This window comes from Python bivittatus, unplaced genomic scaffold (genome assembly GCF_059951505.1).
Source record: "Python bivittatus isolate LINGU-HERP-01145 unplaced genomic scaffold, Pbiv_v1 ctg000330_np1212, whole genome shotgun sequence".
Classification (NCBI taxonomy): domain Eukaryota; kingdom Metazoa; phylum Chordata; class Lepidosauria; order Squamata; family Pythonidae; genus Python; species Python bivittatus.
In genome coordinates, this window is record NW_028277058.1 from 20,826,686 (window position 1) to 20,840,366 (window position 13,681).

The following is a 13,681-nucleotide window of genomic DNA, read 5'->3' on the forward strand; positions in this document are numbered from 1 at the left end:
GTTTTATTGGAATGCTTGGGCTAAACAAGTGATTAATACTTTAGTTGATTTTTTAATGGTTGTTTTAACAATTTTGAGAGATTGCCTTTTGAGGTTTAGTTGCCTTCAATATATGCTTGACAATATATATAACTGAAACATGTCCTAACTGAATAGTAGATGGTTTAGTAGCCTCTGAGTACCTGCAATTTTGACTTCTTTAAGAAACGCTTCACTTGAGCGAAAACCTACCATTTAATTTTACAAGGTATTAAAAAGTGAATTGAAAGAATTAGCTATACATTGATCTGTGGAAGGAAGAATTGGAATATCCAATTTTGGAAAATAAATGGGTCCAGGTGTTAAAAAATGTGAAATATGCTGCTTATGATTTAAAAATGAAACAAATTCATCATAAAATATTATTTCAGGTTTATTTGACCCGTCAGTGAATATTTTAAAAGTGAGGGAAATTAGATTTCTTATTTTGATGAAATAAGCAATTTAACTTACATGATTTGGTATTGTTCTGCTATAGCTTTGTTTTGGTTTCAAATTCTAACATATATGTTAATATAACTTTGGGAAGAAATATTATTATTTTATTTATATTTTATTTATTTATATATCAAATTTGTCACCACCCGTCTCGTTAAAAAGCAACACTGGGCGGGTTACGGAGGAAATAAAATCCATTAAAATACAATATAAAATAATCTTAAATAATTAATAAATAGATTCCAAGAGACAATAAAATTGGCTAACAGCTCAAGGAGTGTCGTCAGGGCGCCAGCCACCCCAGGATCAGTTACAACTCTTGTTGCCCTATGCAAGCTGACAGAGCCAGGTCTTAAGTCCTTTCCAGAAGGCCAGGAGGGTAGGGGCCTGCCGCACTTCTGGGGGAGAATGTTCCAAAGGGCAGAGGCAGTGGCAGAGAAGGCTCTCCTCCTGGGCCCTGCCAGCCGACATTCTCTCGCTGATGAGGTTTGTAACATGCCCTCTCTGTCTGGGTGGGACAGGTTGATGTAATGGGGGTGAGACAATCCCTCAGGTAACCTGGACCCATGCCATGTAGGGCTTTAAAGGTGATAACCAACACCTTGAATTGGACCCAGAAGCAACCTGGCACCCAATGCAGCTCCCTCAGCAAAGTTGTTATATGTGCCATCCTTGGGGCACCCAAGATTGCGCAGCTGCATTTTGAACCAGCTGTAGCTTCTGGATACTGTTCAAGGGTAGCCCCATGTAGAGTGCATTGCAGAAGTGTAACCAAGAGAAGACTAGGGTGTAAGTAACTGACCAGAGAGCTTCCTGATCCAGGAAGGGCCATAACTGGTGCAACATACGAAGGTGGGCAAAGGCCCTCCTGGCCACAACTGCCACCTGCTCGAGCAGGAGTCGTGAGTCCAGGAGGACCCCCAGATTATGCACCAGGTCTGTCTGGGGCAGTGCAACCCCATCCAGAACCAAAGATGGTAAATTCCTGGATACAGAGGGGCCTCCAATCCACAGCCACTCCATCTTACTAGGGTTCAGCTGAAGCCTGTTGCACCCCATCCAAACCTCCATAGCCTCCAGGCACTGTGAAAGGGTGGTCACGTCATCATTCAGGTCACTCGGGATGGAGATGTACTGTATAACTGGGTATCATCTGGATATTGATGATACCTCATCCCGTGGTGATGGATGATCTCACCCAATGGTTTCATATAGATATTAAAAAGGAGTGGGGAGAGTACAAAACCCTGCGGCACCCCACAGTGGAGGGGCTGCAGGCTGGACCTCTTGCTCCCAATCAATACTGATGGGGATCAACCTTGGAGGAAGGAAGAGAACCAGCACAAAACTATGCCACCCACTCCCAACTCTCCAAGTTGACCCAAAAGAATACCATGGTCAATGGTATCGAAAGCCACTGGGAAATCAAGAAGAACAAAGATGGGTGCACTACCACATCCCGCTCCTGCCAGAGATCATCCATGAGTATGACCAATGCCATTTCCATCCCAAATCCAGGCCTGAAACCTGACTGAAAAGGGTCCAGATAAGCCATTTCCTCCAGGATCCTCTGGAGCTCCAGTGCCACCACCTTCTTAACCACCTTCCCTAAAAAGGGGAGGTGGGAGACTGGATGAAAATTGTCCAATATGGTGGGATCCAGTGATGGTTTCTTGAGGAGGGAATGCACTAGCGCCTCTTTAAAGGTGGCAGGGATTATATTTAAGGATCTCAATATGATGTTGAATTATGTTCCTAAAATATGGAATTTGTCATCTAATGAAGAACGTTGGCTTTATCAGGCTTGGGGTAAAACAAAGAGGATAACCTTATAAAACTGGAAAGAAAGTCATTCTCCTGATTTTAACGAATAGATGCAGGATGAGAGTTTGTGACCAACCAAAACTCTTTGTGGTCTAAAAGGAGATGTCACATTGTGACTTAATGATAAACTCACAGTTGTTAATTCCAAATAGACATTTATACTTACCATATAACCTCTTTTTGTGAAATTTTTGTTTAGTTCACTTAACTATATTTTTACCTTCACTTTATTATCACTATTCAGTGTGAGCTTTTTCCTTTTGTATTTCAGTATTTTAACAGTACAAATAAAAAATAAAAAGGTACTGAGCTAGATGGACCAAAAATACATTAAGCATCAAATCTTTTGGTCTGAAGCTTGCTTCTTAAACCTCTCCCACTTGTAATATCAGTCCAAGAGAAGTAGTGCAGGAAATGGAGTAAAGAGGATAGGAGATCCTTCATCTCCTGTTTTCTTTGTTCTATTTCATATTAAAAATTGATTCTACACTTCTTGATTAGTTATAAAAAGAAAGCCAGGCCCCTGAATGAAATGCACATGGCTGCCAAGTTGCATGTAATTTGAACCTAACTTCCATATTCTGTTGAGTTTGCAAGTTAAGGCTGTCAGTTATGGCTGTCAAAATTAACATTTTTTTTTCATAGGAACTGAAACTAAAAGATGAAGAATGTGAGAGGCTTTCCAAAGTACGTGATCAACTTGGCCAGGAACTGGAAGAACTCACTGCTAGCCTGTTTGAGGTTTGTTTGAAGACTTTGCTATAATATACTCTAGGAATGATGTGGCTAATTTCATGAAGCCTTTGATTTCTGTGTGAAGTATTTATACCATATAAACCTTGTTTTCAATAGGAAGCTCATAAAATGGTGAGAGAAGCTAATATAAAACAGGCCACAGCAGAAAAACAGTTGAAAGAAGCACAAGGAAAAGTGAGTTCTAATTATTGCTATTATGGCCAGCATGGCCAATTTCTCTCTCTCTCTTTCTCTATGCTTGCTTCTTTTTTTTGTGATTTCCCAACTGCTCTTCAGACTTAGAGTTCAAGAATCAGTTGGGCTAAGTGGGGAGATTAGATGTCAAAACAATCTAAAGAAAAACCATCACCATTTGGGAATACAGTTCTTATTATTTTTTTGGATTATTATTTTGCATAAAGAGCTAAATCAATATTATTGAAAGGTAGTGAGCCTTTTCAGATTCAACTCCCAGCTGAACTAATCTATTTATTTATTTGCTCAATTTATATGCTGCTTTTTTGATTCAAATGGAACACTGTAAGTGGTTTGCAGTTTTAATTAACATAAAAATGCAGAAGATAAAAATAAGGAAATTAAAACACAACTAATAAAATAATGTCTGGCTAAATTGCTGTATCTGTATATATTTTCTAAAAGCAGAGGAAAACAAAATTTCAGAGGAGTGCATTCCTTATATTTGGAAGTGATGCAGGAGAAGGCCCAGCCCCTGAAAGCAGGGGCAACTTCAGAAGACCTTTTCCCACAGTCCTTAATGTCCAGAGAACATTGTCAAATCAAATCTTTATTATGGTCATAGACTAGCATAACAGAACATTGTAACTTCTGGTCAGCAAGAGATTCTGGAAGCTGTAATTCTGCAACTTCTGAAAGATCAGTGGTTCTCCATTTCTGTCAAGAATATTTTGTAAAATAAAGCTTCCTCTCTTGGCAGCATTGCAGATATTTGTCCATCCTCTAATTATCAGTTCTTGTTGATGTGATTTTGTTTATATCACACTGACCATTTGGTTTAAATGGCATTGCAGTGAGCATCCATAATTTGGGTCTTCTCAGCAGTGAGCCAGTTGGTTGTCTTCAGAATTGTGAAGAGCTTGGCTCTCCTTCCCCTGAAAATTCACTTTGGAATTTACTATAAACTCTAAGAATGAAGGCTTGGCTTTTTTAATGCAATATTAGTTAGTACTTCTCCAAATTATATGGAGCAATCTTAAATCAATGAAGCAGCAGATAAAAATTGGTAGGGTGCAATTAACAGGGCATGGATTCAACAAATTTTTCCTGCACTTTTGGCAAGAAAATCACCATCATAGCCCTTAACTGTGTCCCCTTCATGGTTCCCCTTTCTTTCTACCTTTAGCTAGAGATTTTGTATTCCCCATGTTATGCAAAATATAAATTTGTGTTAAATATATATATTCCTACCGAAAGAAATTTCCATATTTCTATTACTATGTTATACATAAATATAACACGTATACATAGTAGTACATAAATGTTCAAAAGATAACAGATTTAGTTGCTCTTCTAAATCAATAATCTTGTCTCTAGTTTGTTTCCTATGCATTGAAATCCTGATTTTCTGGGGTTGCATATTCTTTTTATTTCAATCATATTGGCTATGAATTGTGAAGCTTGTACCCTACATCCATTCTTTTATAACTCCAAGGGCAGCATGCCATGTCTTCTCTTGTCATAAATCAGCAAAAACAGCAGTATCTCATCTTGCAAATTCTGCACAGGATGCAGCATGGCACGTTTCTAACACTTTTTTCTGTTGATAAATTCTTAGATTGACGTACTTCAGGCTGAAGTAGCAGCTCTGAAAGCGTTAGTGCTATCTACTTCTCCAACCTCACCAACAAAGGAACTTCAGTCTAGTGGAAAAACGGCCTTCAAAAAAGGCCACGCAAGGAACAAGAGTACAAGTAGCGCAATGGGTGTCAATAACCAGGAACTCACCATGATGCAGCCAATTGCAAAGGACTGCAAAGAGGTATTTTAAGAATTGGATTATAATATATATTATAAAGACAGTGGACTATTCTATGCTTTGGTGTTGTCATCAGAAAATAGTGTATGTATGTTTTTCCCTTAAATATCTGCCCATATTTTAACTGTATGGCTGGATTCACATATCATCCCAAGCCTAAGGTCTGTAAATTTTCTTGAAAGACAAAAATTAGAGTGCAAAAGATCTTGTCTGAATTTTCAAATAGCTTTTTATTTTGACGTCATCAGCAAGAATGGCCAAAAAGGTTTAGTGAAATACAGGGATCAGGGCGTGCAAAGATTACTGCATGCTCTTATAGAAACTTACTTGCTTACGATTTGAGCCCTCTTCCCCTTCCACATGCAACTAAAGCTCTTCAGTAGTGATATTTGCAACTTGGGACAAGTGGGAAGCAAGTCTTGTTTTAAAGAAAAGTGTAACTGAAATAACAGCTTGTTAGGGCTGTGTCTGTGCTCATGTGAATGAACTTTGAATGAAGTATATTTTTGACAGGAACTGATTTTCTCTGTTTTCAGTTTCAGCCACATACAAGGAAATGCTATATTGAGGAGAAAATCTAACATTCCCCTTATCTCCCACAGTCTGAAGCCTGACTCTGTGGTTTGAATGATACAGTTGCAGCTATACATTGATTTAATTTAGTGTTAGCCTTTAGTTTCATTATCTTAACAAGGCTTCTTATATTAAACAAGTTAGCTGTTGTCAGGTTTTTGTGGGGTGGGGATGAGAGTAAACGCCTGGTGAAAAAAAGTAGAGAAAGAAAATAGAATTTCTTTTTAAAAAGTTGTAGCATTAAAGTCCTAAATTAATGGCAACTAGAGGAGTCTCAACAGTGTGCTGCGTTGGGGAGATCTCCCATTCGATGCATCAGCCAGCCAGCTTAGCTAGTCACTATTTCGTTCCTTTCAATCATCCAGTTTCCTTTATATTCCTTTTCTCCAACAGCTAGTTAGAAATTTATGGCTACTGAGCATGCTCAGTGCACTTTTCTCATATAGGAAAACTTCCTATACATTTGCTATGTATCCATAAATAAATATTAGTGCCATCAGAGACTGTTAATACTTCCTTTGTATGGTGCTACTTTGGTTTACACTAGCGCACATCTCTTAAATCATAAATAGAAGAACTGATGATTGAAATATGAACAATGATATATATACATGTATGTGGATATTAAGAAATCAAAGGTAGAAGTTGGCAAATAAATAACTTTAGTTCAGCTTTCTCTGTTCCAGATACACTTCAGATATGTGAGTTCAACTCTCCGAATTCCCCAGCCAGCATAGCTATTGCTGAACAGTCTGGGAGTTTAAACGTGCACATCTGCAGGACACCCAGTTTGGGGAAGGTTGCCTTAGCTTGTCTAGTTCTACAATTTGGTGCCTTGAAGCTGTTATGCATATGGTACGATAGAGTTAAATTACCTTGATTTAAATGGAAGAATTAAGCGCATGGAAATTAATGGAGATTTAGAGTTCTTAACAAAGGTCTGCTGTCTACTGAATGTTATCACTGAAATGGAGGTGCTGTGTACCAGGGTATTGTAATGTCTATCATTTGCTGATTATGGTCTGGTACAGTATGGTATATGGTATATATAGTATGATTCTTGAATGAAGACTTGGGCTCTCATTTTGCCTATTTTATTTCAATGTTAGGCTGATGTATCTCTATACAATGAATTCAGATCCTGGAAGGATGATCCTACCATGGACAGAACATGCCCTTTTCTCAATAAAATCTATCAGGAAGATATCTTTCCATGTTTAACCTTCTCAAAAAGTGAGGTAATGCTTTGAAACCATATACTGATATTTAGATTTATAATATGGAAGAAGGCCTTTGAAACCACCACCACCAAGTACTTTGATATCTTCAGTCAGGTCCTAAATTCCCTCTTTCACCTAGGAAGCATTTCCATTGAATTATAGGTAGGATTGATTTTGTTTGTACTGCACATAGCTCTGGACCATCTCACAGTTAAGCCCATGCATATTATTTGATGAGCAAAGCTTCCCTCTGGATCCATTCTTGAGAGTTTCAAAGCAGCCACGTTGAACCTTTGAGCAGTTTCAGTCAACAGGCAGTCTTCATTTAGTGACTGCCTCATTTAGCGACTGTAAAGTAACTTTACAACCAGTTCTTGCATTTATGACCTTCACAGGTCTGTAAATCAAAGGAGAGCTGAAATAAGATCATAAGCACAGTTGCAGTTTCACTTTATGATTGCTCTGCTTAATGATTGAATTGCCAGTCCCAATTGTGGTTGCTAAACAAGGACTACCTGTATAGGGTTATTTAACTCATGAGGTGCATTCAATGATTTATTCCCACACTTCAGAACCAGTGCTTCTGACTGAAAAGGGGCTGTGGCTGGGAACAGATGGGCTAGAAATACTGTCAAATGTGTTTGGAAGTCTCATGTGTACTCCCTTGGGATCTAGTCTGAGTTTGTGTGTGACTAAATTGTGTGAAAATGATAGGCAAACTATTTTAATGGAAACTATTGCAGTTAGTTATCCCAGATCATAATACGCTTCTTCCCCTTTGTTTCTGATATCGTACTACAACTTACTATAGAACGTACTGCTCCTTAATAGCTTATTCCAGTGAATACAGATGTTGCACTGGATCCTAATCTTCTGAACCCAGAAATCACTTTATACCAAACCAAGAACCTCTGGGCAGTTCTTCTTCTACACTGCCATTCTTCTTTCCATTAGATTTAAAAGCTGATGTGTTCATTAGTTTCTCAAATTGAAAATCACTTATCCTGAAATACAGAATATTATACACTGTGAAAGTAGTTATACACTTCTTTATTCTTAATCGTAATCCAGAAATGGGCAACCTGAGACATCTGAGCTTTTTTTGTGGGGTGGGCATGGACTACTCTAATACAATTCAGTACTATTTTCCCACCATTTAAAAGCCAGAAAGAAATGAGAATTGCAAATAAACTTTAAAATGGGCTTTGTTTTTATCCTCTTCCCTGCCTCTAAAAATGTGAAAGAAAAAATGTGAAATTGTCCTGTACACTATTTCCCAATGAGTGTGGCTACCAAAATGTTGTCTGCCCTTGCAGTTCAAACCTAGGGCTCGTTCTTATTTTAAGGATTTGTATGGTTTTGCTTCTTCATGCTACATCCTGTGCTGTTCTGGTTTGTATGAGAAGAACCATGATAGTATCTACCTTTCATGCAATTTTTGCTACCAGTATAGCTTTTTTGGGGGCATGGATATATCCTTTTATGTTTTCATTCCTGTGCTTCTAAAGGATTGAAGATACTATTAATTTGTCTGTGAGAAAGGGTGTATCTCCAGATAGAGCTCATAGTATACTTTGTCAAGACTTGGGAAACATCAAGTATGGTGAAAACTACTACTTACCTCTTTGTGGTCTATTTTCAGCTGGCATCTGCTGTCCTGGAAGCTGTAGAAAACAATACATTAAGTATCGAGCCTGTTGGTCTGCAGCCTGTTCGATTTGTAAAAGCTTCTGCAGTTGAATGTGGAGGACCCAAGTATGTTGCAATGGAAAGGATCCTGTTGTGCCAGGGATATATTGCTGTGTTTCAACATACTGGCCTAGCTTCTGGCAGCCAATAAGAAATTACTAACATAGGTTTTTTGTTTTTTGTTTTATCTGCGCTCAGTCGTTACCAAGTCTGCAGTGACTGCTTGGACGAGTCCTTGCAGTTTTCAAGGCAATTGTTTTCGGAAGTGGTTTGCCAGAGCCTCCTTCCTAGAGCAGAGCCCAGCTGGCGAGCGCAGGAGGCGGGGCTTCCGTTGCTTCACGCCCTTTTCGGGCACACGCGGTTTTTTGCGCTTACCGGCAACTGCTTCCGACTCCTTTTTGCAAGGTGCCGCCAGCACTTTTCCTCCCACCGGAGTGAGAGTACCCATTTATCTACTCACGTGAGTTTTCGAACTGTTGGGTTTACAGGAACTGGGGAGGAAACAGGAGCTCACCCTGCTAACGCGAAGGCTGGACTCGAACCGCTGAAGTGTCGACCATTTCTGGCCGGCAACTTTCAGCGTCATTAAGCTGCTGTGCCACCGCGTCCCCCTAACATAGGTTTACCACAGATCAGAAACCCCACAAGTGCTGCATGGAAAGCCACAGGATACCCTGTTTCTTTCCCAACAAAGCCATGTAGCCCCATTTTCTTCTATACATAGAGGGAAAGTCATTGCCCCTACAGGTATTGCCAGGCCAATGGCAGCTGATGTGCCATCCGAGAGATTGAGATTGGATGACAGTGATCCTCAGACTTACTTAAAGAGTCCTAACTTAGCTTATGGGGTTTAGATTAATAGCCAGTCTAGTGTCTTTTTTTAATAAAACTGGGAGCTGTAGTAACATTTACTGTGGTGATTCTGAGGCTAAATTAGAGGTTATGGTTAAATATTCTGTATGGTTAAGAATAATTATGTAGTGAAAAGGAAGAATGTCTTTCCATGAATTTAATTTTGGCATCTTTCCAATATTTTATGTGGCATCCATGTTCTTCTACGTGTAAGGCAAATAACTATAACAAGAATAAATAGATGAAGATACTGGCATATATTCTAATATTTGCATGGCAGCTTTCTTTTTATTTGAAATCTTTATCTCCAAGAAATAATACTTTGTTATCACCTGCCTTAAATAATGGCAGTGGCTTGCATAAATGTGTTATAAAGCACATTTATTTGCACTGATGATCTTCTTAATTTTGTCCTTGCCTGGGACTACTGCCAGGCATCTGATATGCTCCAGTACTTGGAAGGGAAGCTACAGATCTTTGTGGATCCCAGGCCCTGCAGACCTGTTGTAGAGGGCCCTGACAGTTAATAGGCTCAAGACCCCTCTTCCTGTCTCCATATTTTCCTGTGCTTTCTACGTTTTCACTCTTTTATTCCCTCCCCCTCCCAATTACACACCACCTTGGCTGCATCCCCTTCGTTTTTTATGGCATAATGAAGCCTCCTTTTTCCCCAGGATCAGGAGTTCCACTCATCTCATTTTCTGATTTCCCACATGGCCCTCCCATTGCATCAGAAGCTTGCTTCAAATAGTGTTTCAAGTGGCACTTCTTATCACTAGGTAACTAGAGATGAGCATCAAACTACCTCTGTACGGACATATGGCTAGCATTACGGCTGAGTTAATACATTATACTATACTGTAAACCATTGCAAACCAGCATGGTTGGGTTCAAAGGAGATGCTAAGCCAGAACAAACTAAGTGTTATATGTGGAGGAGTCTAAGTCATGAATGGTTGAGCTCCTCTTAGAAGAAAAACTTTTTAAAAAGAACTTGGTAGCTGCACTGCAAAACCCCAAATGGGCAATTCTGTCTGGAGTTGTAAATTTTACCTGTGTGGTTTTAACTGCTTTACAAAATGTTGAACAAACTTTGTATAGTTCATATTGAAAAAACCACATTGCTTTTATGAAGCAGATCTCATGAATCCTTCCAGCTGCTCCTGACTTAGAATTATAACTGAAAGCCTATTCCACAGTCAACAGCTCTACCAGCTATTCTTAGCTTTGTTAAGTGTTGGAGAAATATGATTTCTGGGAGGCAGGTTCTCTCTTAAGGAATTTAAAAGAACTTGTTTTTTTTTCCTTAATAAAAAAGCTGAAGTCAAAACAGCACAGACACTATAATTTACAATGATTTCTGTCAGCAATGGTGTAAAAACAGATGACAGGCTCTTTGGTAAACAACTATACCATAATTCAGTATTCATGTAAATTAAATCGTAACCCATCTTTTAAAACTCTTCCATTCTGTTGACAGGAAATGTGCTCTAAGTGGACAAAGTAAACCTTGCAGACATAGAATCAAGCTGGGGGATTCAGGAAACTATTATTACATTTCTCCTTTCTGTAGGTATAGGGTAAGTGTTGGGCTCTAAACCATGGTTTGTGCATTTGGATCAGGCAGGTAATTGAGCATGTGGAATTCTAATTCTTTATCTCCCTCCCCTTCTTTTGTACAGATCACATCAGTATGTAATTTCTTCACATACATTCGATATATTCAACAGGGGCTTGTAAAGCAGCAAGATGGTAAGTTAAGAATGAGGCCTATTCTAAGAAAGTTTTGTACTGTATTTCTTAGCAGGGCTGGTATGTTTTTGCAGAAGGTTCTGGGTTTTCATATTTGGCCATGACTCCCAGAACTGTATTTTTGCTGTATATGTTGAGAACCTGGGGAAGTTGTAATGCTCCTGCAGCCTCTGGAACTGCATATCAAATCTCCTACTTTGCTGCTTTTACACATTCCCACATGGCATACAGCTAGTAAGAATTTATTTTTCATAATTAAGCTGACAGTCATTTGGGCAAATTTCAAAGGGGCAATATGTAATTAAGCTTTTAATTTCTAGACAATCAGTGGGGTTCATGTAAATATATCTACAGCTTTTTGTGACCGATTGTCTGTATCAAAATTCCAAAATAGCGTTTCATTGCCCTGAAATGGGCATATAGAGAATACATACATCACTATTTTTTCTTTTCTTTTTTTTTCTGCTAGTCCTTTATATCTTTTTGTGAATGCATTTTCACTGTTCTTGGGGATTAAACTACATCAACTCTTTAAAAATTAGGTTCAAGCATGCAAGCTAATTTTATCTTATACTCATAAAACATTCTTAAAGATTTATTGATTCTTTATTTATTATTAAATTTATATGCTGCCCATCTCCCCCAGAAGGTGATTCTGGGCAGCTTAAAGATGTAAGAATCATTACAGTACTGTCACTTAAAGTCTATTTTACATCATCTCAGTATTTCGTGTTAGATGAAAAAATGTTGCAAAAGATTTGGTATGTTCAGCCTTAAATCATTAAACATCAGTTAAGTAATCTGTCATAACCTTTTACATCTTTATGCACAGTTGTTAATTCTAATTTTGTGTTAATGTTTTACCAAACTTTAAGACCTGTTATGAAGTAGTGGAAAATGTTATTTTGAATTTTAGATGTTCTTATCTGAGTCCTTGTATGTGCATCTTTAAAAAAAAAAAACTAAATAGTTGCAAATAGTTGTAAGATAAGATAGGATGAAGTAAAGAAGGAAATATTTTTATGTAAACAGAAAAAAATACTTTGTGAGCAAGATCTTGTAACTGAAAGGTAATTAAATGGTTTTAAGGCAGGGAAAATAATATAATTAACATAGTACAGTTGGTAAAGTTTGACATGTCATTAGATTCCTCCCAAATTTTTGAATTAGTTGGAAAGATGAACTGAATGATGGACTATGCACTGGTAATCAAAAGTGGTTAGGCATGAAGCTGTTCTCAGTGTAAAACACATTAATCTTTTTTTTGCTAATCAGCACCTTTTAGTAGCTATATTATATTTAAATAATGTTTTTAGTATCTGAAAACTCAGGTTTAATGTTGCTAAATACCTCTGTTCACTGGAACTTTTAAGGAAGCATTTTTTCCACAACATCTCCTTTTCTTTTGTGCAGTGGACCAGATGTTTTGGGAAGTAATGCAACTGAGGAAAGAGATGTCGCTAGCAAAACTTGGCTATTACAGGGAGGAGCTGTAACTCTAACATTTCTGGTGCCTGGATGAACTTCCATAACTGTACATACTTTTAAGCTGGTTCTAAATCCATGTCTATTTATTTTGAAATGGGTCCAAGATGTCTCTTATGTGCAATTTCCACTACATATTCCTGTAATTCAAGAGAATAATCTTACACAAGAGATTAAAGCTGGCAAGGCAAGAGAATTTGCAGGTGTACTTTTGACTGTAACTTATGACTGAGAAATTCAAGTGAAACACTGCTCAAGATTTATGCTCATTTTTGTGTGTTCTAGAGGGAGTTTTTAATATAAGATTTCAGCTTAATAAAAGGTTATATCGAAATCCCCTGTGTCTGAAACATTTTTTACAAAAAGTGTCATTTGTAAAATGAGTGGAAGAAGGTGATTTTTCTTACAGAAAACCAGGAACTGAGGGTCTGAAATGGTTTTAGAACTGAAAATTAAATAAATGATGACTAATTAGTGTGGGTGGGCAACTGTTCATACTGAAGCATGAGTTTCCTTGTTTGCAATAAAATATGGAGATGAATTAAAAAATATCAACCACTGCTGATTTAGCCTTCAGAAGTATGGAGTGCCTGTGAATGCTTTCGTCTTCTGATTCTACTTAGCAAATCCAATGATTATTTGAAGTATTTTTCTCTCCCCTCTACACTATTTGCTTTGTTGAGAAATATAACAGAAGCCCAGTCTCTAAGGAAGATGGGACAGTTGTGATCAGTTAATGAATAGAAAGAAGTTGCTGGTGAAGAAAACAACATGTAAAAGGTTCATTGGCCTTGAATAAAAATTGAATGACATATACCCTTGTACCAAATTGAAGCTCCCTCACCAATAGCCACTGAGCAGACATACTGCACTGTCAATAATGATGAGATTCCAAAGCGCTGTGATTCTTATTGTTCCATCACCTTTTTTTTTTTTTTTACTTTACCATGTTTAGGCCTAAGAGACTTTCAAATTATTAACTTCACTATTGCTTCTATTTCCAACACTGAAACATGATCATGTCCTTTTCTATTTCTAGTTGACAATTATCTTCCACTTAG

At 37.9% G+C, this 13,681-nt stretch overlaps 1 protein-coding gene across 10 annotated transcripts in view; it reads left to right on the forward strand.

Annotated features, from left to right (window-relative positions):
• The window catches only part of RAB3IP (RAB3A interacting protein), a 29,849-nt gene extending 16,895 nt beyond the window's left edge, over nt 1-12,954 (forward strand). For 7 of the 10 annotated variants that reach the window (XM_025163516.2, XM_007423387.3, XM_007423386.3 and 4 more), the window contains 8 exons: nt 2,947-3,042; nt 3,154-3,231; nt 4,850-5,053; nt 6,733-6,861; nt 8,486-8,598; nt 10,864-10,963; nt 11,066-11,135; nt 12,549-12,954. In XM_025163516.2, the coding sequence (XP_025019284.1) occupies nt 2,947-3,042; nt 3,154-3,231; nt 4,850-5,053; nt 6,733-6,861; nt 8,486-8,598; nt 10,864-10,963; nt 11,066-11,135; nt 12,549-12,631 (873 nt within the window). In that variant the 3' untranslated portion in view covers nt 12,632-12,954. Of the gene's footprint in view, nt 1-2,946; nt 3,043-3,153; nt 3,232-4,849; nt 5,054-6,732; nt 6,862-8,485; nt 10,964-11,065; nt 11,136-12,548 lie in introns of those variants that run through there. The other 3 variants (XR_015796414.1, XR_003084179.2, XR_015796413.1) reach the window with 3 other exon arrangements.
• Nucleotides 12,955-13,681: the final 727 nt, after the last annotated feature.